Genomic DNA, 26239 nt, shown 5'->3' on the forward strand with positions numbered 1-26239 from the left:
TAATGTGAGATGAGATGCATGTGCGGAACACATATTATAAATGGCATGAGGTAAACTCAAAGGGACAGACCGAAAAATTAGAGCAATGTTTTAGGGACAGAAAGAGTAGCTAGCTAGGCATGTATATTGTATGCATTCGAAACTACTACTCCGTACTAGGAAATACTTCCTCCGTTTCAAAAAGATCTTTACAGTTACTATTTGCACGAACTCCAATGCAATATCTAACTACTAATATATCCAATTTCGTGTGTGAAAAAATTATAAAAATTTGATATTCTGGAAATACATACCGAAACCAATCTAACAAAATCTTACATGTAACGTTTTGATGTATATAACGGTGAGAATTTACGGTCAAAATTTTTATACTTTGGACACATTTTTCAAAGCGTAAAGAACTTCAGAAACGGAGCTAGTAATTCACAATGGTACGCGTTCTTATAAGAAAATAAAATTGCTCAATTTTTTAACATACATATTTACCTGCACAAATGCTGAAACTTGAAAATCGAAATGCCTATAATCTTTTTTATACACCCAAAATTATAATTATCTATTTAAAATATCACGCATACATCTCATACCTAAATTAATACGTACTAGTCTTTTAATCACGCCCATTTATTTATTAGAACTTGGGAGCCATTTTTGTCAACAAAAGAATGCCAACTTTTCATTAGTAGATAACCCATTATTATTAACTAGAAATCAAATTTATTTAGAACATTATTTGTTATGTTGCTAAGTGTCTTTATCAATTTTGCCAATTGTTTTGCACGTAAAGAGTTAATTAAAAGATCATGCAACTACTAAAGCATTTGTAAATCTTAGCTTATATATTTATTAATTTAATATTTCAATAATCATCGTCTCGCCTCTTTGACTGAACAATGGGTCATCTTGATTAGTTATATCATTAACGGATTAACTATCCAAAGAACTGAATTACATGTAAATTTCGTTTCTTGTCCTTTTGTTGTCTTTTTGTATCTTGTTCCAAATAATTGACTTGACTTGACACCTCGTTCAGTAATTGATAATAAAATTACGGTATTAGGAATTGAGTGCTCTTAAGTGTAATCTGAGAACAAAAGTAACATCATAATCTCTATAGAGTAGGTTTTCGATGAGACTGTCGTATGCACTAGACTAGCGATTGCACTATTTGATTTACTATAATTTAAACACAATTATTTGATTATAACGTGTAACTATTTGATTGGAAAATATAATTGTTTGGTAAGACGTTGACCTTATAAATAAGATCGTCATACATAAAGTTTCTGTAATTTCCATGATAATGCAATTCATCTCCAAACTTAAATCTTCTTTTTTTGAAAAACAACCCACCTTTAGTAAGTGGGTTCCAAACTTAAGTTTTTTTCGATGAACATTGAATCTCACCCAATATCACTCCTCAAATACAGATAGGTGATAACTTGGTAGTGAAAATTTATGAAGAAAATGAGTCTCGTTAACAAAATTAGCATTCTCGTGAACATAGTCACATAGATGTATGTATTTTCTTCCATTCCACTAGAAATTCATTTTTCATTTATCCCCATTTATTTACCGCTTACCAAATTAGCTGGTTCTCGAGCACGGGTTGTTAATGTGGTAGAACTTTGTAATCCACTCCAAGTTAAAGGGACCACATATTAATTGTATATTGCAATTTTATTTTTATGTTTCAAAGGTAGAAAATAACTAAGGAAGCATTGTGTATTGCACATCATCTAATGCGTTGTGTACTTGTGTGTGAGTATGTCGTTTTGTACGTACAACAACAAGAAGTCAACAACAACAACAAACCCACCTCCATCCTTACCTAAATAATACCTACTCCGTCTTTTAATACTCGCAACGTTTGTTAATTTCACGCATGTCAATGCACAACTTTGATCATTTATATCTTAAATTCTCTTTATGCAAAAATTATAAAAAGTTGATATTTTGAAAATACACATTGAGACGAATCTAACAAGATCTCACATGACTATGTTTTATCTTATATAAAAAACACTATGAATAGTCAAAGTAGATTATATGAATAGTGGCAAAAGTCCAAACGTTGCGAGTATTAAAAGACGGAGGAAGTAATAAATAAAAAAACTACCTCTCACCCATGACAAATTAATTTTCAATTTTAAGTGTCACAATAGTAATTCAATCTAGCAAGAATAATGACGTCTTAATCTAGTGGCTACCTACATACGATACAGGTTAGAGGTTCGAATTCCCCATAGTACTTTGTAATTTGAATAGCTCTTGTGAACTTTGTGGCTGATTCGCAATCAAAACCCAATAGGAGAAACCATTGATTAATACCAATATGGCCTCCACAAACAATCCCCCGAGGCCCATAGGTTGCATACTTGCATCTCCACAACCCATCGAATCTAGAAAAGCTTTGGAATCAAAATTGCAGGAAGTAAAAATCAGATGTTGTGATGGACGTGTAAAAACATAACATAGTAAAAAGATAAAATAGAAAAAGGACAAAAATTGTTTGTTGTCAACTTTAATGGTATTTTTTTAAAAGAAATTGTTTTTTTTTTTTGTTAAAGAAGTGGTTCTATAAAAAAGAACAATAGTTCATAAAAAAAGAACAAATAGTATATACAAAAGAAAAATCGTACAGAAATAAGAAAAATGGTACATAAAAAAAATGGTATACACATAACTCTGTTATTTGTGACACACATACCTCTGTGATATATTTGAAATACATCGTACCATGCCGCTGCACCAACCTCTCAAAATCGGGGGCTATAATTTACGATTTTGGAGTGTTTTCTCCAATCTCCACGGTAAAGGATGCATCACAAGGTCGTAAAGTTACTAACTTAAACCCTTCTCCCCCTACTAGTAATTCCCAATGAGAATTTCCAACAATGTTATATTACACTCGTGATTCATTCGCATAAAGTCAAAAACACACGAGATTTGTTTGTGTGCAATAGTATGGCATAACCTTATGGCTGAATTAACAAATCGATCATCAAGCACAAAGGAGGCTGCGGAAGTGTAAATACAATATTAGCACGCATACGAATAGTGATAGAAGCCTAGATATTCACTTATACTTCTAGTTAATTATAATTAATTAAAAGTTGTGTGGGTTAGTTTAAGTTAAACAAGTTTAAAGGTGAGACTAACAACTAATGTGAACTTATGTAGTGGAATAAGGTTTGTCTACCTACGTCTTTAAAGTATTATGTACACGATGTAGTATTCTATTCTCTAACTTTTCATCTTCCATTACACTCTAAACATTTACTTAAATCCTAATCTAATGCTAATGCTTAACCCTTTTTTGTATAGGAGAAGCATGACCTAGCTAGCTAGGGAGATCCTACTTATATATATCCTTCTTAAACTACAAAAAGTCTACATATAACTGAAAGTAAGAACTGTATTTGTAAGTTTGAACTCCACTCGTTTAATTTTAACATGTGTCGGATTAGCAGGTCAGACACTTTGAAAGTAGGAAAGAAGATGTATGAGACTATGAGAGGATCCTGCCTTTAAAGTGTCACCGGTGGGATTGAACCTCGGTCAGGCGACCATAAAATTAGAAGGTGTTGTATTTTCCAGATCAACCTACGTACATATATATATAGTGAGGAAAGCGTAGCTCGTTAGAACTTTCTTTCTCATACATCAATATATGAAGTATCGAGCACAAGATTTACCAAATGTAATTAATAGAACGAAAGTAGACAGGTCGATTGAGGTACCATCCCTAGTTCCATTCCGTTGATATCAACATTAAAAATATATAACTAGATGATGATGAGAGCAACTATTTAATTAGAAAGTATAACTAGTTATTTAGAAAGTATAACTATTTATGTGATTAGAAAAAGTAATTACTCCGTATTCGGTAAAAACGTAGTCTTATAGTGTTATACTCCCTCCGTCTCGGAATACTCGACCCGGTTTGACCGGCACAGAGTTTAAGGGACTTGAATTGACTTTGGTAGTAGTTGATAGTGGGGTATTATTTTAATGTAGTTAGTGGGAAATGTGTAAAGAGGTGGGGTTGGGGAGAGTAGGGGTTGAATTTTTAATTATTTTTTGTATGGAGTAGGGGGTAGGTGGGTTAATAGGGGTGGAGTGAGAAATAATATAATATTGTTAGAATATTTCCATTTTTAGAAACATGTCAAGTATTAAGGAACGGCCCGATAAGGAAAACAAGTCAAGTATTCCGGGACGGAGGGAGTACATAACAATATAACATCTTCATACGGAGTACATAAACTTATCTCGTACAATTATACTCCGTAACTAATAGTACTCCTTTACAATTTCCTATAAATCATTAAAAACCAACCACACCTCTCTCCCCTCCTAAAAAGGACAAAAGATGATTTCACTACTCACTAAAAATTTCCCATGTCCTCACTACTTACCTCATGACAAAAGTAATGGGAAGAAAAAATAATAATAAACTATAACAATAAGTACAAATTCTTAATTAAAAAAAAAGTACAAATTCTTAATTAAACTGGTGTACAATAAATATTGTACAATAGAATTAAAATAAACTCAAAGTATTTAAATATCCGGTATAATGTAAAAGTTACTACGGAGTAGTATTTATTTTTTAGTGATAAATTTTTTCTCTTTATAAAAAGTATCCCTTCAAAAATCAATAATAATGTATAAAGGTAACTATATAATCATTTTACCCTTTAAAATGTTTATAGATAATTTTTTTTTTCATAACATAAAAGTGATAAAATTAATCAAAATATATCCAAAGTTACCAAATATTGTGTAAAAGTCATCCCGATGTATAATAAATTTAATATGCATAGGATTTGTGCAAGACTTTTTGAATACTAAATCCTTGTCAAAATACAAGTGGATCAAATTAAATTATGACATATGAAAAAGAAAAAGGACACTCTAAACTGAAACGGAAAGAGTAAATAAAAGTAAAAAAAATTACATATGGTGTACAACTTTGTCCTAATAAGACATCGTCACATAACAAAATTAACCCAATATTAAAGTACTAATGAGCATAAATTCTTATTTAAATCTGGTGTACAATAAACATTGTACAACAGAGTAAAAATTAATTTAAAATGCTTAAAAATTATCTCGTTATAATGTAAATATTTTTTTTTCGTGATAAATTTTACATATGGAGTACAACTTTGTCCTAATAAGACCCCATCACATAACAAAATTAACAGAACAAAGAAAGGGTCCATCAAAGTCAATAATGATTTCCTTCCTGGTTTGCTTTTCACTATTCCAATATCTCAAAACCCAATACCAATAAATCCTCCCTCCCTTCACACCCAAATTCCTCATAATTTTTTCACTTTGCTAATAATACTCCCCCCACTTTTTAAACCCCCCATAAAAAAACACACCCTTTTGAAAGCAAATGACACTCCATAAAAGGACACTCCCATTTCTCAACTCTTTTTATCTCCAACAACTAGTGGCCACTGCCACACTAGTGGTGGTGGTGGTGGTGTTACTCCACCTTTCACCGCCTATCGCCGCCACCCACACCACCACCAATCACGTAACATCCTACCCGAATTTCCAACACTTAAACGTCCACAAAGAAATTACATCCCTTAAACTCACCCACACTCCACATTCTCATCCCCATCATCCTACCAATTTAGACCCTGATCATGATTATCATCATAATCATCATGATAATCATCCTATTCCCAAATTTAATGAACAAAAGACAATTACATTATCCAATAACAACAACAACAATAAAAAGGCACTAAACTCTTCCTCAAGTACACCAACTTTAAACCTTAAGTTCAATCTTATCCACAGAGACAAGCTTACCAATAAACTACCACAACCAGGCAGACGGCGGCGCAACCATGATCACCGCCACCGTTTCACGCTCCGAATACAACGCGACATAAAGCGAGTTTCCGGCCTCTTTCACCGCCTCTCAAACGCTAGTAGTGGTGGTGGTGTGGATGATTTCAAGGTGGTGGAGTCATTCGGGTCGGAAGTGGTATCGGGTATGGATCAAGGAAGTGGAGAGTACTTCATTACATTAGGAGTAGGGAGCCCCCCAAGGAAGCAATATGTGGTAATTGACTCAGGAAGTGATATTGTTTGGGTCCAATGCCAGCCTTGCAAACAATGTTACAAACAAACCGACCCTGTTTTCAACCCGGCCCAATCCGCTTCCTATTCGGGTGTCTCATGCTCGTCCTCGGTATGCGACCGTCTACAAAACTCCGGGTGCAGCCACGCGGGTCGGTGCCGGTATGAGGTCATGTACAGTGATGGGTCCTACACAAAGGGTAACCTAGCATTTGAGACTCTAACCATTGGTGGGACGGTTGTACGGAACGTTGCAATGGGGTGTGGTCATAGTAATCAAGGCATGTTTGTGGGTGCGGCGGGTTTGTTGGGGTTAGGTAGTGGGTCCATGTCATTTGTGGGCCAGCTTGGGGGTCAAACGGGTGGGGCTTTTAGTTACTGTTTAGTGAGCCGGGGGTCCGGATCCACCGGGTCACTAGTGTTCGGACGGGAAGCTATGCCGGTTGGGGCTGCTTGGATCAACTTGGTCCGCAGCCCCCGGGCCCCAAGCTTCTACTATATAGGGCTCGCGGGACTCGGTGTAGGCGGGGTACGAGTCCCGCTCCCTAATAACATCTTCGGGCTCACCGGGTCAGGAGACGGGGGAGTGGTTATGGACACGGGCACAGCCGTGACCCGACTCCCGACCTCCGCCTACCAAGCATTCCGGGACTCGTTCCTGACCCAAACCGCCAACTTACCCCGAGCCCCGGGGGTGTCTATATTCGACACGTGTTATAACCTGGCCGGGTTTGGGTCAGTTCGAGTCCCGACCGTATCATTCTATTTTACGGACGGGCCAATACTGACCCTCCCGGCCCGAAACTTCTTAATCCCGATAGACGAGGTGGGTACGTTCTGCTTCGCTTTCGCCCCTTCGCCGTCGGGACTGTCCATCATAGGAAACATTCAACAAGAAGGGATTCAGATATCAATTGATGGTGCCAACGGTTTTGTAGGATTTGGCCCCAATATTTGCTGAATGTTTATGACATTATGAACAACCAGCAGACAGGCAGCAGCTGATTAAACTACCAAATTTTATACTGTCATTATATTACTGTAGTAATAATAGTAGTAGTAATACTCGATCCCCATTTGTAAAGTGGCTTTTTTTTACCCTTTTTGAATTTTGGCCTACATATTTCTCCTTTTTCTAGTCAAAATTATGATTGTTTTCATAAATGTAATTGATAAATTAAAAGCATATGTCGTGTAATTTTATGATCATCTGTATACACGTGAGCTAGCAATTTTTTTTCTTATCTCGAAGGAGCCACAACTCTCAGTTTTAACCACTTGATCATGAATTCGTTGGCATTGTTCTCTTCACCTGGTTTACTCTTATTTTTTCTAGTTTCTGGTCTGAATGTTTCTGTGAGTGTTTTTGATTTTTCTTAATTGGACTATAAAAATAAGGGTAAAAGAACAAACTATAGTAATATATGCTTAAACTTTGTTAAATAGGTTTAAGAAGGGATGATAATTTAACATTTTTGGTTTAGTTTTTGGTAACTAAAAGTAGGGACAGAAAACTAGCTAGTAGTTGAGTTGAGAATAGAGAGAACATAAAAGTATAAATTGTGGGGTCTTCAATAATTCTTGATGTTTTATAGAGAGGGGAAGATAAAAGATTTAAATGGGGAAAGCTAATGATAGTCAAAGCAAAACAAGATGCAAGCTTTGCAATTATTACCATTTTCCAGGATGCAAGGGCAGAGGCCACTAAGGGGAGGGAGACCCTTTTAGACAACTGTAAGAATCCCAAGGTGTTTTTTCGAAAGAAAAAAAGTTGTGCCATGCACGGTGCACCTAAAGAATACGGTCTTATGCACTGGTCCATGTCAGTTATGACCCGGGATCTATCTAAAGATGACCATATCGGGCCGAGCTCACAAGCCATGGGCTTAACTAGGCCGGGTCCATATTACGCCGGGTAGGGTCGGGCCAAAAAGTTTAAAATTGGCTCATGTCCGGTCCAAGTCCACTAACTTTCGTGTCAGACCGGGCCCGGCACGCCTAAGGCTAATTTTACTAAATTTAGTGTGCTTTGTCGTGTTGTGCCTTGTCGTGCTTTTTCCAAAAAAAATAAGGCCCGGGCCCGGCCCATGACTTCGTGCCCATGTCGGGCCGTGCTTTTTCGTGCTCGGGTCGGGCTTTGGGTCATCCCGGCCACATCCATCTTTAATCACTCCTCACACTACTGTGGTGGCGGTGGCGGTGAGCACAGTCTACTGCGGTTGCGGTGGCGGTGGCGGTGAGCACAGTCTACCGCGGTGGCGGTGGAGGTGACAATGAGCCACAATGTGGTGTGACCGTGTGTGAACAAATGGGAAAGCATGACTTTGCAAGAGTGATTGTATTTTGAGGGTCACGACAGTCTTTTACTGCAGTTGTATACTTGGATTAGAGTCCCTTCAACCAAAGACTTTTTATTATCTGTGCACAAAGGTACAACTCAGTGACTTTTCCAATGATTTTTACACAAAAGACGACCCAACCTCAACTCCAATTCCCTTTTCTGTTTTTCATGTTACTTGCTTCTACACTATTAGCCGTTCGTTTTTATGTATGCTCCACCAACATATAACCATTACTTCTATCTTGTCCTCTTCTTTTTACGCAGTAAATAGTTCTTTTCACCGGATGGTACTTGAATTTATGTGAATTAAACTTATCTAAATTTATATGAATTTATTGAAACTGGTTAAGTGGATATCCGGATAGGACCGAATCGGATTAAAATTTATTGGACCTAGTCATAGTTGAATTTATTAGTCCTGGCCAGTTTTTTTTTGTTCTGGTGTAAATGAGCCATAATGGCGGAATGAAAATCAATTCTAGGATCATCTAGAACCGGGAGAAAAGCTCTAAACAACTGAGCTATCCCCCACACTCAATCCTGGCCAGATCTGATTTCAAGAGAGTAAACTTATCGACCTAATAAGACCAAATTGCAACTTAATTTGTTATCTTCTCTATACGGAGTATGTAAGAAGGTTTTGTTTTCTTCTTCGTACGATGGCTAAACTACGATTTTAAAGAGCAAAACAATAACACAAAAAGGGAATAAATAACTAACACAAAGTTGGCTATCCACTAATTAGATCTGATATAAAGATAGTAAACATGAGAGAGTCGATTTACATGACATGACTGAAACTTATTGACCTGATAGGACTTAATTACAACTTATCTAAACTTACATAAACTTATTGGACCTAAAACCACGTGAACCCTATAAACTTACCATAAACTTACATCCCTATAGGATCGCAGACTCGGAAGTATGTTCATTATGGACGAAATCCATAAACAATATCAGAAACAAGAATGATTGCTTACAACAAGGCAATGAAAACTTCCTAGTATAGAGGATTTTATTTGTAGACGAAGGAAATATGTTCTACTTTAAAATCGATGATACAGAAAATTGGAAGTAAAAGGAGTGAGTCATACTTTTTACATAGGATGTTAAGGACTTCTTGGCATTTTGGATACATGAAAAGGGGTTATTAATAAATTAGTCAAGGGCTTACAATGATACCCTATAAATGGCAATATCTGAGCATAGAATTTCCTCCATGAAAACCCTGCATTCTCCAACTTAACCTGCTCATCCATTTACTTGGTAGATATTTGACTAGAACTAACACTATATAGAACTAAATTCAAATATTTACATAAAAGTATGCTAGCCATCAAAAAATTATGTTCCAAAGATGAAAGAAACTAACCTAAAGTTGCTAGTGAAACGCCTAGACATTGACCGCCGTGCAAGGCTCATAAGACCGCCGCCCCCAAAAGGGCCAACTATTCACACATGCAACCAACAAAACATGGAGGGGTTGAATTATGTTAAATGGGTTGACTGCCAAGAAATATGTATTTGAGATCATCAATGGTGAGACGAGCTCCAGAACCAGCCACATGGTCTTCACCAAATGCAGAAGCCACGATCTTCCTCTTCTCTTCCTGCACCACAGCATTTCATCAGACATGGAAGCTTGTGTTTAAGGGAGGTTAATAAGCGTGGAACAATCCACATACTGGCTCAAGAGTACTCAAAACAAATATTAAGTTCTTACTAAACAGATTATATCTTAATTAACCCAATTCAACAATTGTTTCATACTCCCTTTGTTTCAAAATAGTTGCACCATTTTGATATTTAACACATTTCTAGTTTTATTGCCATCTATAATTGCAAGATCCAATGCATTCCAAGAGCACAATAAAAAAATGTCAAGTCCAACTACAGAATGTATTACTACAAGTTATTCCATAATCCCCCGAAATGCAGTTCAAGACTTGTAACATTTCGGGGGGAAAAAAAAGACTTTCACAAGACATTCAATTGACAACAAGAAACTTACATACTATCCTAAGAGGAAAAACCAGGCATTAACCAATGAAAAACAAGTTCTCTTCATTTTCCCTTCCAACAAGTTTCTCTTCATGAAACATATTTACGAAATTTCATTGGAGCATGAAAAAAATTATATATACTTCCTATGTTTATACTTGCAATTTTGCAATACACCTCTTTGGAACGCCCTTTAAGGAAGTGATTGTAGAATGTAAATGGCCAAATTAATTACTCCGTAAAATAAGTTAAATTGTAATAACCTAACCTTTTATATAAACTATTACAGAGTGAAATGCAGTATTGCGGATTACAGAACCACCTTGAGGGAATAACCTGTCGTTTATAATCCCCGTCTTAAAGTCACATTCTGAAACTCACTCCCTTCCACATTCTGAATCATATGTATTACCCATCTAAAATGGCATGGATATTAATCTCTGAAGTTCTGTTAAAAGCAACAACCTCAAAGAATCTATTCCTTCAATGACCAAATAAACACCAAAGTATGGACTTCCCCTCCTCTACAAGAAAATGAACCACAGAAACTCCCAAGGGGATAGAGGTTCGTCATATCAAGAACGTTTCCGGCAGGATGTATACCACAAGTACAAAAAGGAAACAAACCGATTATGCTGTTCCGGCCAATTAAGAAAGGCTTCAAGATATGGCTAATAAACGTTGCAGACCCCAAAAACAATAAAAAAGAAAAACCAACAAAACAATTCTGAGCACTTTCATGCTTAGCTGTGCAACTTTTCATGCGGTAAACCTATCTCTCCATCTTTCATGCGTTCAGTTCAGATCTGAAGTGTCTCCATGAAAACACCCTAGGTTTACAAAATGGGGCACCCCGAGGAGAAACAGCCATGAATATAAGCTTTTGATCTCTTTGGAGATTAGACTAAAGGTGTTTTTAGAACTGAAAGCAAGAAGCTTATTTTCTTATAATATAAATTCGCAAAATAATTACTCCCTCCGTACTTTAGCTCACTTCTTTACTCCCAAGTATACCTTTATCCCCAATAAGCCCCTTAATTATTTCTCTCTCCTACCCACATGGGTTAGATTCATGTGACAAATGTACTTATATTGGATTGTCTTAGATTCCAAAAGGATCTAATATTAAAGAACGGAAGGAGTAAAATTTTTCGAAAACCATGTAAAAGTATTAAAATAAAAATAGTTAATAATTTTATTAGCTTTTCCATAAATCCAACATTTTCTTAAAATTACAAATTTCCATGATTATTTCCGTTTCCATTTTCATGCTAAAAGAAAAGTCAGTGAGCACAATTCATTATAGCCACTAAAGCGGCAGTAAACACCTAAAAATGCAAAAGGTGAAACATGGAATAGAGAACTGAATGCGGATGCGATACCTGGAGAGCCAAGATACGATCTTCAACAGTGTCTTTGATTGTAATCCTTGACACTGTAACAGGCCGAGTTTGGCCAATACGATGTGCTCGATCAATTGCTTGGTCTTCTGTACTTGGGTTCCACCAAAGATCCAAAAGGATAACATGGCAAGCTGCAACCATGTTCAACCCAAGGTTTCCGGCTTTTAGAGACATCAGCATGACAGTGACCTGCAAGGAAGACCATGAAATCAGATTTACCATCACCAGCAAATCACAAGAGCAAGGCAAGGAAAATTACCTCAAAAGCTAAAATTAAGAACTAAGATTATAAACAGTACACAATGAATCTCATTGAATGTACAAAACAGCGCTATCTGTGATGAAAAACAAATGAACAATACTGCATGCACCATATAGATTCCAAAAGGAAATTTAAACAGTGCTCTATTCTTATCAAATCAGATGTGATAAGCAGTCTTATACTCTGACATGTGCGTATACTCTACAGATAAATATATCCTTGGGAAGTTAAACAAATAAGTACAGCTGCAGACACAAAAACCATTATTCTTATCAAGGGAATATCATCAGTGGCAATACCAAGATCGGTAAAGTGGGTTCAACTGGATTTTGGAAATCTGCAATTAAAGAAGCGAAAGTAAAATATATAAACAGTTGCATGCAATAGATATAAAGGTGAATAGAAATGGCTCAGTGGTCTGAACTCTGTACATAAGTTTTGTACTCAGATATGGATGCGGGATCGAAGCTATAGCCAAACAGTTGTTTTTCTCTAATTTTTAAAGTTTTACAGCTCCTTTTACATATGTGTGTATTGTTGATGCTCCTGCATGCTATGTTAACTTTTGTTTTTGGATTTGTTTATGCATTTTTGTACAATCTAAGAGCATGTTTGGTATACAGTTTTTAATAGATCGAAATGGAATCACTTGACTATTTCCATTAGCTGATGTTTGGTATAACAAAATCCATTTCTTAACGGTAACCATTACCACTATTTGTTACCTCTACAGACCCTATGGTAACAAAATTGTTACCCTCAATCCCCAATTGTTACAAGGTATACCAAACAACTAATAATGGTAATTAATAGTTAATATTACTTTTCCCCTTCTATTTATTTCCTTTCCATTTCCTTTCCTAGATTTATACCAAACATGCCCTAAGCAGTTAGTTTTTTTTTTCCTTTTCTTTAATTTTTGTTAGGTAATTTTCGTGACTTTTTACATTATTAAAAAAGAGGGTAATTACAAAAAAAATAAAATCATTAATGGCACATTGGCACCCCATATCATGGTTGTGGGAATGAATTATGACAAAGATATTTGATTTTATTATATTTATTGATATCAATCAACTTAATCGTCTTTTCAGAACCCGTAACAGGAAATTCTTGGCACCGCCACTAAATACCATATATTTTTTAATATAAAGCAGAAGGCCAATTTGTTATTTAACCAGTCCACGTAGGAATTTGGGCTGGTTGAAAAAGTAGACTCTTCTCATCGGGCACTTAAAACAGTCTTATTTAAGAAGGGGTAAACAGATAGGTTTTACTGCAGAGAATGCGCCCTTTTGTGCACCCTAGAGTTCCTTGAGCTAAAGGGAGTCGGATACAAGCAACATTTCCCTTGCAACAACAGAACGTTTACCATTTATACTTGACGCGATATATAAGGAAGAAAAATTATGTGCATATATTTTGAACTGAAGAAGCATAGTTTTTGAATAAAAAAAAAGGTTCTTAAAATATGCACATTCAATTAAAAGAAAGTGCACATCTATCCTTCTCATTTTAAGAAACTTCTTACAGCATCTTCCCTACATGTCACACTGCAAGTTTGCAACACACTCACTCTTCATATTTACGCTAGAACATCTCAAGATTGTCAACACACTCACTCTTCATACTGATTGAAGCATAAAATCACGAAACCGTCTGTACAAAGCATTAAGTGCGCATTATTTCCATGTGAAGCCATGAATTAAAGAGGAAATTATGAAGACAATATGGAGGAAAGACCTTTTTTAAACATATTAAATAAAACAACAAAAGTTGCTGATCTTGTATCAGATCAATTCGACTTGGGGGCGCTAATCCAACAGCTCTTGCAGATAACCAAACCACAAAATAACACTTTTTTCCATATTCGATAACTCTTAGAATACTGTCATCAGCTCAGAACAAGAACCAACTGGAATTGGGTGTCAGGGAAGGCAAGCAAACTCCAAAAAAGAAAGAGAGAAGCTACTAATTTTCTCTTATCACATAAAATAACTCATTGAGAGTAACTAACTCAACTAAGAAGTATTTAAAGATTGCAAAATGGAAGAAAGCAAACCTCGGGATCAGAATTGAACTCTCTGACAGCCCGGTCCCTTGCAGCGAGAGACATACTACCATCAAGCCTCCGATACTGGAGGCAATACAGATTTAAAGAATACTCGAACAAATCCAGCATACGAGTCCACTGAGAGAAAATAATGGTTTTTATTGGTCCTTGAGGGGGTGAATCCTCTACTTTCTCAGTTCTCACTTGCGCAGGCATAGAATTCTCTTTATTTGAGTCCCCCACCTCGTCAACCTTTATACATTTACTGTTAATTTCGCAATGGGAAAAAAGAATCTCTAATGCTGCCTTAATTTTAGAGGAGCTGTACTCATTACTGAGAATTGATGAACTCTTGGCACCACCATTATCATTCGAAATTTTGCCTTCGTCACCAGAAACACAACTTATTAGAGTAGCCTCTGAGAAGAGAACATCATCACTTAGTTGTTCTTTGCATCTACGAGCAGGGCACACGTTATCATCGCCAGTGAGATAGTCTGCCACACATTGGTAGCAGAAAACATGCCCACACATGGTCACGACAGCATCCTCAGCTGGGTCCTGCAAAAACATCAGTGAACACAAAAATAACTACTCCTCATTGTAGATCTACAGAAGCTTTTAAAAAAGGTTGAGAATATGTATTGCATTCGCGCTTCCTCTTTCCTTTGTTCCTGTCTCTCTTTATTTCTTAATTGCAGTGTCAAAAGAGCACAACAGATACAGACAACAGAAATCAGATAGTCGGGTAACTTACATGGCTGAATTTACATCTCAGTTGTTTCCAACAGCCTAACGGCTCCCAGTGAGGACAAGTGGGAAATAGAATGGACTTACATCACAGGAATAAAAGGAAGGGGTGCAAGGAAAGATGAAATAGGCAACAAGTGATGGTCTAGTTTGGATCTACCAGCAAAAGCTTTAAGAACTCTCACTCCATTCCCCATTCAAGGCAACATGTTAAACCAGTTTATTTATTGCCATTCATTCCTTGTACATATTATTCTTTAATTGAGGGGGGCAAAAAGGCAGACAGAAGAAAGTATTAGGAGACTAGAAAGGTCCTCACAGTCAATAAGAAGGAACCAAAACAAGAAGCAAATTTAAAGAAACACAGAATGGTGCACTCTGGGTGGGAAAAGTTTGAAAAATGCAAGTGACAGAAATCAATTGCCACAACCAAAGGCATCCCATGAAGACATTGCTGGCTCACAAGATTCTAAAATTAGCCAATACACCAATAAATAGCAAGTACTGACTTCCTCCACTGTTGGCCATAGTTCATCCACCAAAAACCCACAAATCGTTGACTACACAAAGCCTCGAAGTTCACATTGGAAACAACACTCACGACACCTCCAGAAGAGACTCATAATTCAGAAAAGAATGAAGGACAGCACACGGTTAGTGCTGAGTTGTTTCACACCTTTCAGGCATACAACACTAACAGAAACCAGCTGCATGAGGTCATTGACTTTGTAAAGGACAAAAGTAAAGTTTCCATTTAATATAAAATGATGCAGACATAACAAAACACCGCCTGTGAGGCTGTGAGTGCCACATTGTGGCATTCCTTGCCGAACTCAAAAAGGGTACAAAGTGTCTAAGGTTAATTATATACTTCTTTCATATAGACCATGTGGGTTAAATTGTCAGATTTCGGCAGGAAAAAATGAGTGAAATGACTGAGGATGCTTTAAAGCTGTAAGTTGGTGACGGCACATAATGACGGTATCTCTACCACTAAGGTCTTGTCCTCTTTATCTTAACAAAATAATACTTCCTCAATAGAGTCCTTCACTCTTTCCATTTAAGCTTGTTCCATAAAATTCTTCTAATTCTTGTTTGATTCCTTATTTAGTAAATGTTCTTTCGCTTTCTACCCTCCCTTGCCGCATTTGTTGGAACCACTCAAATCCGCCTTCTTTCACAGGCACATTCTCTTATCGATTCAAAAAGAAAAAAATAACAAGTTGCACACTTTTTCTCCTCTTTTCCTTGATTTCTGTTGACACCGTAAAAAATCTTTATGGGGTATTCAGTAAAAAAATAAATTAATCAGCCAAAATCAGTTTATTAATTAGTAATAAAAGGGTTTACCCGTATTCAAAACGAAGCTAAAGGGGAAAGTGCATGCCCTTGAGCTATCTTTGTCTACAAAGTCAAAAAGTAAACCGGTGCTAAAACAAGACAAAGTGGTGCACAGAAGCTAAAAATTCCCTCTAGCTACCAAGAGCCCCACATATTTGAACATCAAACCTTGACAAGTGGAAGCAATACATTCAATAATCTATTGGTTTCTTTCCAAATGAACAAAAGAGTTGCCAATGGAACCATTTCCACACCTTAGCTAACAAACCTATTTCTTTTTCAGGTAACAAGCACATCATTGATAAACGCGCTTGAACCAACTTAATCCACATAAAGCTGATGACTACAAAGTTACCTAAACCGTCCTTAGTCCCCTTTCTGGGGGTTTTTTCTTCTCAAAACGGCTTTTGATTTTATTATAAGTACTATTTTACCCCTTTGTGACAGCAAGTAATACTGTTTTGATTTTTTAACATAAAATAAATACCACAAAAATTGTGCGCCTTGCACCTAGGCTCCAGAGACTTTTGCTCCTAGGTGAGCCTCGCGCCTTTAAAAACTAAGACTGGAGTTAAAAATTATAAATAATTTGAAATAAGGCACTACAAATTCGGGAAAGGATTAGGAGCCAAATGTCAGACCACCCTCTCTACCCTCGGAAAAAAAGGACTTGACAGCGAATTCAAAAGGGAAAGACGTTGAAGGAATTGAAATGACACTAGAAAGTACATACAGTGCAAAGTTGACAAATTGAAGAGGCTGCTTCCAAATGATCCAATAATCCCATCAATACATGCCTAGGAAGTTGCTTAGCCTTATCCAGATTTGTTCTTTTACCAGAGTCTGAATTAAATCCTTTGACAAGAAGTGGGTGATCACAAGCCTGACGGAGACGCAATATCATCAACAGAATGTTGGCATAGTTCTGATTAACTGTGCCAGCAGCAGCATAAGCCTACAAGACAAATGATTTATTTCAGAGACCAGACAATACATCTATGCAATATCAAAAAGGAGCAGATTTCATCCACGAACAAGATGACACATGAGTCTACAGATTAAGGGCTGGAGTTTCTCATCTGTAAGAGTTTTTGTCTGGGTGTATTGTAAATCTTTAAAAGCATCATTTTTTCTGCCCAAACCATCATTACATATAAGGTTGACAGCATCGCAGAGCTTTTTATTACCATTTTGTATTGCCTATCAAACAGAAAGAATATATTTCTTATATTTCTCCACGATTAGCTCCAAAAGGGGGTTATATTTAGTGCAAATATTACTAGTTTCTTATAGCACTGTAACTCCAGCTATCATATTGGACAGAGCATGAAGGCAACTTCTTAGAACTGAATGTAAGACTATTTTTTCAAATAAAAAGTACTTGTGCTTTTAAAGAGTTTCAGTTCAAAGCAATTAAAAAAAATTGCACGTCCTGCACATTAAGCAATCTACGAGTATATGATTTTAATCAATCATGATAAAGTATACTCCAGTGTACACCAACTAGTGACTCAACTTAAACGGAATTTACTGGCATGAAATAATTGTGATGATGCAGCAAACATGGTTCTGCCTGATTAATATATGATAGACCTAATTTGAAATAAGTATCTCCTTGAATTATTATTTTTACCTTCTTTTCCCCTTCAATAATCACTTAAGCAATACACCAGGTGTTGCTGGTGGGTCACACAAAATAATAAGCTAAAAGGAAACAAAACAACATTGTGCCATTTGTACTGATTAAGGATGCCGCACAGTTTAATATTGATTCCAGTAATCCAGTCATAGAATAGATAAAGGTATTAACAAAGGTGTTCAAATAGAAACAGGCCAACAGCCCATGATTATCCAAAAGCGCTTGCGTCACAGAAAGAGTACAACTACAAAGCAGTGAAACATACAAGTAAGATATAAGGAAAGAATAACACCTTAAATTGTGAACGTGATTCAGCTTCCAGTTGAGCATAAAAGGATCGCTCCTCAATCGTGAAGGTCACAGCCTTCATAGTTATGAACTTCGGAGGTAAGTTTATAATAGGTTCTCCGTCAAGTAATGTCTCTGTATTAGGTCACTATCATACTCAGAAATGATTGTTTACAACAGAAACCATAGCTCACAAAATCAATTATATGAAACTAAAGAAAAACGTTTCACAAACTCCATCACGCACCACAACTCTAAGAGTGCAGATATAAGGGGAGGAAATGTTGTCTAATAAAAAGTAGGATTCGCCACCTATGGAATAAAATCCAACGCTTTTACAGATCTAAAACTGGTATAGGCTACATGCAAATATGCAATACAGTGAAGATATTAAGAAATCTTCCAACTGCCGAGAAGCCCAGAAATTTATGGAATCAAACATTTCAACCAATCAGTTTAAACCATATTTTCTTCTGATTGATTTTACTGTTAGAACTTAGGACTAGGGCTGCAAATGAGCCGAATCGAGCCGAGTTTTACCTTGTTCGAGCCAAGCTTGATAAGGATTTTAAATGTTCGAGCTTGACTCGAGCTTTACCGAGCTATGCAATTTGTTGTTCGAGCTTTGTTCGTTAAGCTTCTTACTTTCTCGAGTTCGGCTCGAGCTCGCTCGTTTAGCTCGAGCTCGAGCTCAAGTTTGAGCTCGAGCTTAATAAACGAGCTTTGAAAAAATTAACTTGCAATTTTTATTTTTATAGAGCATGCAAACAATTACCAAATTAAAGGAATATTTATAATTAGCTACTCGTTATAAGGGTCAAGACTCAAAAACAATACACTAAGAGTTCAAACTGAAGTAAAATAAACAACCAAGCAACCAATTGTCTTGCCCTTAAAACAAATCTCTGGTTTTGCTTGAGGGAGGGTAATGAATTTGAAGGTGCATTTATACTACGCATTGAAATTTGAAGGGAAGCAATAATAATGGAATGAAATTGGAAACAAGGAGAGGCAAGAAATTCTTCATCTGAAAGTTGGGAATTGATCGATCAATCAAATCCTCAAATTGGGGTAAATTATATAATCATGGAGAAAATTGACAAAATATATGATTTTGAATGAAATATTGTACGGGATTAGGGGATATTATACTATATGATTTGTTCACTTTCTTCAAATAATATATTTGTTGATATTTAAGGGTAATAATTATTAAGAAAACTTATATTTTATTTCATAATAAAATCATCTTTTCGAGCTTGAACGAGTCATAAACGGGCTCATAAACGAGCTTATAAACGAGTAATTAATGAGCTATAAACGAGTGCTCGTGAACATTAACGAGCTGAACGTGATGTTGTTCGAGCTTAGCTTGTTTACTTATCGAGCCTAGGAATTTTGTTCAAGCTCGTTCATTACTTAATAAACGAGCTTTGACCGAGTTTTAACCGAGCTTGTTCGCGAGTTGTTCGCGAACGTATCGGCTCATTTGCAGCCCTACTTAGGACTATTCTACTGTCTTTTCTTCTTCTTTTTTGATAAGAACTGAAAATATATTTTCTGAATAATCTCATTATATTGTAGTTACTTTCTCCCACATGAGAAATTATCGCAGTTCAAATCCTAAGCTCCTCTACGCCTCCCTCTCTACGTGTGGAGAAATAATAACATTCTCCACATCTAAATAATTGATCATCCACAATACAAAAATCATCTGTCTTATACACTATCTAAAAGCTATTCTAATAAAGGATGCAGAAAACAAGCAAATCACTGGTCACAAGATGCAGACAGCTAACAGACACAACATGTAACTCTAGGAGACTAATGTTCATAATAGATGGCAACAATTATAAAAGAAGATTACCTTTTGTACGCCGCAACAATAAAGTCCTCAGTACTGCTTGAAGCTTCTTGTAGCCTATAGTTGGATCTCTAGAAATTGGGTTTTTTATTCCATCATAAAAGTTTTTGTAACTAGAATAAAAGTGATGTCGGAGAAACCTGAAGTAGCTGTACATTTCATCAATTGAATTTTGTATGGGGGTTCCAGATAAACACCACCTTCTTTTAGCTCTTAATCCGCAACAGGCTCTAGCTGTTAGTGTTCTATGGTTTTTAATGGTTTGTGCTTCATCTAGCACCACCCTAAACCAACTAACTCTGGCAAGCGGACCAGCCTGAGCACACAATGAGCCATCAGCTACTTTCTTGCCTTTCTTCCCTTTTTTACTGGTGGATGGTTGTTTCCGCTTCTTAATACCAGAAAAGTCGGAAGATAAACCGTGTCTTTCCCCAGGTTTTTGCTCACCATCATCCTCGTCAACTAAGGGTTGTTTAGGAACCTCGTTACTAACTATAGCATAAGTGGTAAGGACCACATCAACCTTGGCCAGCTTAGCAGGATCCTTTGTCCTAGTACCCCCATGGTACACCAAAACAGAAAGATTTGCTTTCTTAGCAACTTTTTCATGCAATTCTCTAGCCCACTGCCTCAGAACTGTAGCTGGACACACAATCAGTGTACCAGCAGGTGGTCTATTCTTCTGAATTGGCTGGTTTGAAGAACTTGACCCTGATTTAGATTTTGAACCATCAACATTCTCCACTTTATTGACAGTTTCAGTAGCGGCACTTCCATTGTCATCATCATCGCCATCCAAATCAAATGTTTCAGGTATATTATTAGAAACCTCTTCTAATTTACGTTTCCCAATAGGATCCTCTATTTTATTTCCTATGTTGTCATCTTCATCATCATCCAAGTTTAAAGCTTCAGCGTTGTGATTGTTATTCTTATCTGACTGCGACTTCATCTGTTGGGGCCACTGTTTCAATATCAGGGCGATAGTTGAAATAGTCTTACCTAGTCCCTGAAATTCTCATAAAATTAACATGTTAAACCCTATATAGACATAATTTAAACAAAAGTACCCTAAAGAAAAATTGGCCATAAGTAGCTCCAAGTACAATCCAAATTCCAAATCACACAGGGAGGAAATATTAATAAAACATGCACACAAAAGCACTACATAAACATATGCATTTTGCATCAAATGTTAATATAAAAGCAAGCATGACAGCAAATGGCCAGAGACACACCTGGTCGTCTGCAAGAATGCCACCCAAACAATGCATAGTTCTTGACTCCTTCTCAACCATCCATGACAGTGCAATTTTCTGTTAACAACACACAAATATATTTATGCCAGATAGCTTTTTTAGTGCAACAAATTACATTAGAGAGGGCCAAGCATCAGGATTGAAAACATTACTAAATGTTCTAAAAGTTCAGAGATCCTTAAAAGTTACTACGAATGATCACAACTATGTTTGTAGTCTTATGGGTTTTGGCTATAAGATGAACAGAAACATACCTGGTGTCTCAAAAGGGAGACAGTTAAGAGGCCGGGAGGAAGATCAAGTTCAGCATTTGGCTGGCTAATTTCCTGCATACAATTGCAAACAACAATAAGAAACAGATTCAACTGATGCAAGAATTACCAAAATAGATAACATTGAGTGATGCAAGACAGAACCCTAAAGCAGATAATATTCACTACAATGACCTTTATCTAACATATATACGATATAACCTGGATGAAGTGTAAAGGCCCGAGAATAAATTTAAAGACACATACACAATTCAAAAAATCGCAATTCAAAAATAAAATTTAATTAAATCATCCAAAAAAAATGTCGGAGAAAACAATCAACCATATAGAAAGCAAGTTTTAATTAGTATAAAATGCAGATTAATTAACAACATAACAAACCAGCAACTTTTCCAAATTATTAGATCCACTTAAGACTGCGTTCTATTCACCTGATTTCCACTTATTTTTCCTGAACTTATCTTATCTGAACTTATCTGAATTTAACTGAACTTATCTGAACTTATTATAACTTATCAAAACTTATTTTAGTTATAAATTGTATTTGGCCAACCCATATTTTTCCTGAACTTATCATCTGAACTTAACTGAACTTATCTGAACTTATTTTTCCTGAAATAAGTGAAAATAAGGTGAACAGGGCCTTAATGCATATTCAATTACCACACTGTACAACCAAGGTTAAGTGAGAAATAAACACAGTTTGTAAGATCAAAATGGAACTACAAAACCTCGGTAAAATGATGAAAATATGGAAAGCATGCCCTGATGGAAAATATAATGCCTTCCCTTGAGCTTCACTAACCATCCCTAACTAAATGCTGACATAAAACTTCCAATAAGCCTTTCACAATCCCACACCTAAACTTAGTCTAGTAAAACCCTACAACTCGTGATGGCAAGGAAAAACAGAGTTATCAAAGAATCGCCAACTAAAAGGCAAGTAAATGTCAAAGCATCATCAGAGGCCAACTGCCCACATCAAGGTCATCAACAGGACTGGTCAGGCAAGCATCGTTGTCGTGGTAAACCCAACACCTTCAGTTTTGGGGAATACACGAGACATCTCAGCATCTACTCGATGTTGTAACTGCAATACCAATGTATGTTGAAAATTCTCTGCACCCTCACACCCAAAAAATAGAAAGTAACCCATCCTGTCTCCCTCTCTGCTTTAGAGATTTTCCACTAGACCGGCATTACAGTTTACAAATTTCAAAGTTTTTATCCCGTCTTACCCAATATGTAACACTCTTTCCTACTTTTTTTTATTATAAAAACCCCACCTAACAACATTTTCTTTCTTAGTTTTCCTTGCACAAACCCCATTTACATTACTATTTTTCTTACTTTTTCTTACACAACCATAACCCCTAATTAAAACATTCTATTTTCTATTTTTCCTTACACCTGTCCCACTACCCACACCCTCTCTTCTACTCTCCTAAATACGCGTACTATCAAAAAGAAACATAAGTAGTTAATAATAATGCAGCAACAGTTCTACATTATTATATTTATGAAATTACAATTCATAATTTTGAAGTTGCTTCATCAAAGATCAATTGATGAGTAACAAGAAATAAATGCTTTAGCCATATATTAGTAAAGTCTCATATTTTACATATATTTCACGAACATAGTGTGTCATCTAAGAGCGACATATAAGCAAACTTTTAAAATTAAATTATAATAAACTTTGTGCCAAGAGATTCTGGTAAACTTCAGCTCCCACAAGTATAGTAAAAAGATAACTGTAAACACTCAGTACAAACACCGCCGAAAATGAAGTGAAAACACCCCTAGTTAGTGTATGAATTAAGTAACATTGTTGACAGCTCATGCAGAAAAAAAGTTAACTGCAGTAGTTGCTTACTTGATTACATTTACTACTATACAAAAGAACTACAGGAGGACAAGCCTAAGTGCCTAACCACCCCAAAGAGTATAAAGAGCATCATTTTATGAGGCACTTTCTATGGTCGATAGCATGAGTATGTGAGAAAAAATACCATGTAGAGATGGATACCTGTAGTGCTGCTTGGTAGATTAGTCTTTCGTCTCCTAAAACCCTATCTTCACCGAAAGTCACATTTTGGTAAAGGTCACTTGTACTGGTATGATCTGATGAGGAACCAGGTCTTCCACGTGCAAAACTATGAGGAAGAATGCGAGGGTGGTTATTATCATGCATATAACCAGGTCTTTCGTCTCCTAAATACCCTTTATTGCTGCCTAAAGTATCCCAAGATTTGCTTTGATTAGTCCTTGTCCCAAAAGATTGCGTGTAAGATGGGAGGACCCTCTTATTCGAATGTTGCTCATAATCTGCATCACGGGCATATGAGGAATTATTCCTGTTAAACTTTTCGTCGTTCTTTCTTGACTGAAAACTACTACCATTTCCTGCAGCAATGCGTGAGTTGAGGGCTTGACTGCCAGTGCCATAGCTAGTGCTAGGACCGGATTCAGCCTGAAAATTATAGCCAGCACGTGAATATGTTCCCCTGCTAGAAGACGGCTTCGGTGGACCTACAAGACAAAGTAATATTGGGAAACAACACAAAAATTGACAAGCAAATTGAACACTGAGGTCTTGAGAGTTGAGTGCTGACCCTTTTCTCTCATCCAACTTTCGGGTAGCACCCTCTTACTAGTAGTATTTGGGGGTTTAGGCAGAGGATCTTCCACAGCAGTAACTTCTCCGTCTGAGGATAAGTCATACTCGCTTTCTGATGATGAAATATCAATTGTCTCCATTCTATTCAAGAAATTCAGTCTATTACTTCCTTTCTCCTCAGACGAGTTATAATACGAGGAGCTAGAAGAAGATTTAACCTGCAGTGTCATACAGATCACGGAACATAAACAATAGTGGAAAGCGGGAACAGGACACCATAAAGTTCACCAATGATCCAAACTCACCAAACCAGCAAGCTGCCTAAAAGTTAAGCTGCAAATCCATCCACTAAAGAGAGAATAAAACCGCCGAGTAGATTCTACAATTCCCCGTTGATTGTCCTCATTGTCAGGCATCTAATAATCTCATTGACACAATATCGTTCTGCAAAGGAGCAGCGTCTTCGCACGGAAAGACGAAGATCTTTCAATATACAAGAATTGAATAAAGCAGATCAAAACAAGAGTATACGAAATTAACATTCAAATTAGACGCTCATAAGTCACAAACACTATAAAACCCCTTGATTAACCCAATACAACAACTCATACCTTCTTGCATGCCCCGGCTGGATACTGCATATTGAATATTTCACAGTATAAAGCATAAAAATCCAAACTTCCACAAGAAAATCACTAATAAACAACATAATCACATAATTAAACACAAATAAACCCTACCCAAATCCCCATAATCATAATCATTGAGCATTGCATGAATCAAAAATTAGGGAAACTCTGAAAATGTGGCAGTTATAAAAAAGCGCAACGGATATAAATCAAAATACGAGTAAAGAAAGGGGGGTTCACCTGAAAATCTAGGTCTAATTGGTGTTGCAATTAACGAAATTCCCAGTAATCTGAATAGTGAAAGTTAAAAGGATTTGATGAAATGGCGGCAAATTGGGGATTTTATGATGGTGTAATTAGGGATTTATGATGAAGTAATTAGGGATTTGAAAAGAGGAGAGAGAATTTGCCCTTAGGAAGTTGGGGGAGTGATGTAAGTTGAATTTGGAAGAAGAATGAGTTTCTTCAGTTGTACGAGTGCTTGGATTTTCTCTCTCCTCCAAAGGGCAAAAGCAAAGATCCTGTGTTTGAGAAAACTGGAAAAAGAAGAAAAAGAAGTGAATTGGAGTACAGGATTGGCTTTGTTAACCTACTGCTACTTCTGGTTTTTGCGCTAAATTCGGAGAGAGCAACCCATGCTTTTGATGACATCACTCTTGGGGGTTTTCAGTTTGCCCTTTGAAATTCAAATTCTAATCCCATTTAGGTAACTACTACAGATTACAGAGTAGAATGTGTCCGAGTTAATGGTCGGGATATATAACTTTGCACAAGTAAATAATGTTTGAAATTATAGGGAAGTTATTGTTTAAAAAAGTTATAGAAGAAGATGAAAGGCACAAAAATTGAGGATTTGAGATTGAGGAAAAATAACATTTTTGTTTATACTCTGAATATAAGATGTGTTAAATATTTATACAATTATACTTATACACACGATTAAAACAAGTGTTGCATAACATGACAACTATACAAATACATCATTTATGCTATTTATAAGCACGTGTCACCTCAACTCATCATATACTTCGTATCATCATAACAGTTACTCCGTATAATCTAACATTTGTTTTACTTGTATTCTGCTTCTCTAATGTTTTATACGAAGTAAGACTTTTCTAACACTCCCTCCGTTCCACACAATGTTTCTTGTTTTCCTCTTTGGACGTTCTCATAAACGTTTTTCTTTCTATTTTTAGCCATACATTTTTTCCACTTTATCAGAATTGTGCTAAAGAGCAATAAAACAAAGCATGATTTTTTTGTTACACAAAGTTTACTTTTACCCAACCAACCATCCCAAATCCACTTTTCATAAACTTTTTCATTAAATAATCCTCCATTTTCTCTCATTCGCCATAAAAATACATAGCAATGATTGTTTTTCTTACACACACATGAAA

The 26239-nt window shown here is 36.4% G+C and overlaps 2 protein-coding genes across 4 annotated transcripts; one reads left to right on the plus strand and one right to left on the minus strand.

The window, feature by feature from the left end:
• The first annotated feature begins 5217 nt into the window (after window positions 1-5217).
• Window positions 5218-7320, plus strand: LOC110782135 (protein ASPARTIC PROTEASE IN GUARD CELL 2). Its single transcript, XM_021986238.2, has one exon. The coding sequence runs from the start codon at window positions 5411-5413 to the stop codon at window positions 7070-7072; it is 1662 nt and encodes a 553-aa protein (XP_021841930.1). The 5' UTR covers window positions 5218-5410; the 3' UTR covers window positions 7073-7320.
• A 2194-nt stretch (window positions 7321-9514) lies between these two features.
• LOC110782134 (helicase-like transcription factor CHR28) lies at window positions 9515-25550 on the minus strand. Of its 3 annotated transcripts, XM_021986237.2 has the most exons (13): window positions 25077-25550; window positions 24513-24668; window positions 24203-24425; window positions 23988-24119; window positions 23617-23915; window positions 21570-21641; window positions 21295-21372; window positions 20060-21065; window positions 18197-18327; window positions 16999-17220; window positions 14184-14735; window positions 11839-12048; window positions 9515-10065 (listed from the first exon to the last, which is right to left on the minus strand). In XM_021986237.2, the coding sequence occupies exons 2-13, from the start codon at window positions 24621-24623 to the stop codon at window positions 9949-9951; spliced, it is 3153 nt and encodes a 1050-aa protein (XP_021841929.1). In that variant the 5' UTR covers window positions 24624-24668; window positions 25077-25550; the 3' UTR covers window positions 9515-9948. The 3 variants fall into 3 exon arrangements, with proteins under 3 accessions (XP_021841929.1, XP_021841928.1, XP_021841927.1); XM_021986236.2 differs by having other exon boundaries at window positions 23617-24119; window positions 24513-24690; XM_021986235.2 differs by having other exon boundaries at window positions 23617-24119; window positions 25077-25549.
• Between the last annotated feature and the right edge of the window lie 689 nt (window positions 25551-26239).

This window comes from Spinacia oleracea, chromosome 2 (assembly GCF_020520425.1).
Source record: "Spinacia oleracea cultivar Varoflay chromosome 2, BTI_SOV_V1, whole genome shotgun sequence".
Classification (NCBI taxonomy): Eukaryota; Viridiplantae; Streptophyta; class Magnoliopsida; order Caryophyllales; family Amaranthaceae; genus Spinacia; species Spinacia oleracea.

Bases quoted from the DNA above. Each gene is read 5' to 3' on its own strand.
- LOC110782135 (XM_021986238.2), top strand. From the start codon at position 5,411: ATGACACTCCATAAAAGGACACTCCCATTTCTCAACTCTTTTTATCTC.
- LOC110782134 (XM_021986236.2), bottom strand. From the start codon at position 24,623: ATGCCTGACAATGAGGACAATCAACGGGGAATTGTAGAATCTACTCGG. The intron at 21,066-21,294 runs GTGTGTCTCTGG...TGAGAATTTCAG, and splicing joins GCATTCTTGCAGACGACCAG to GGACTAGGTAAGACTATTTC. The intron at 17,221-18,196 runs GTGTTATTCTTT...TTTGTCTTGTAG, and splicing joins AATCACGTTCACAATTTAAG to GCTTATGCTGCTGCTGGCAC.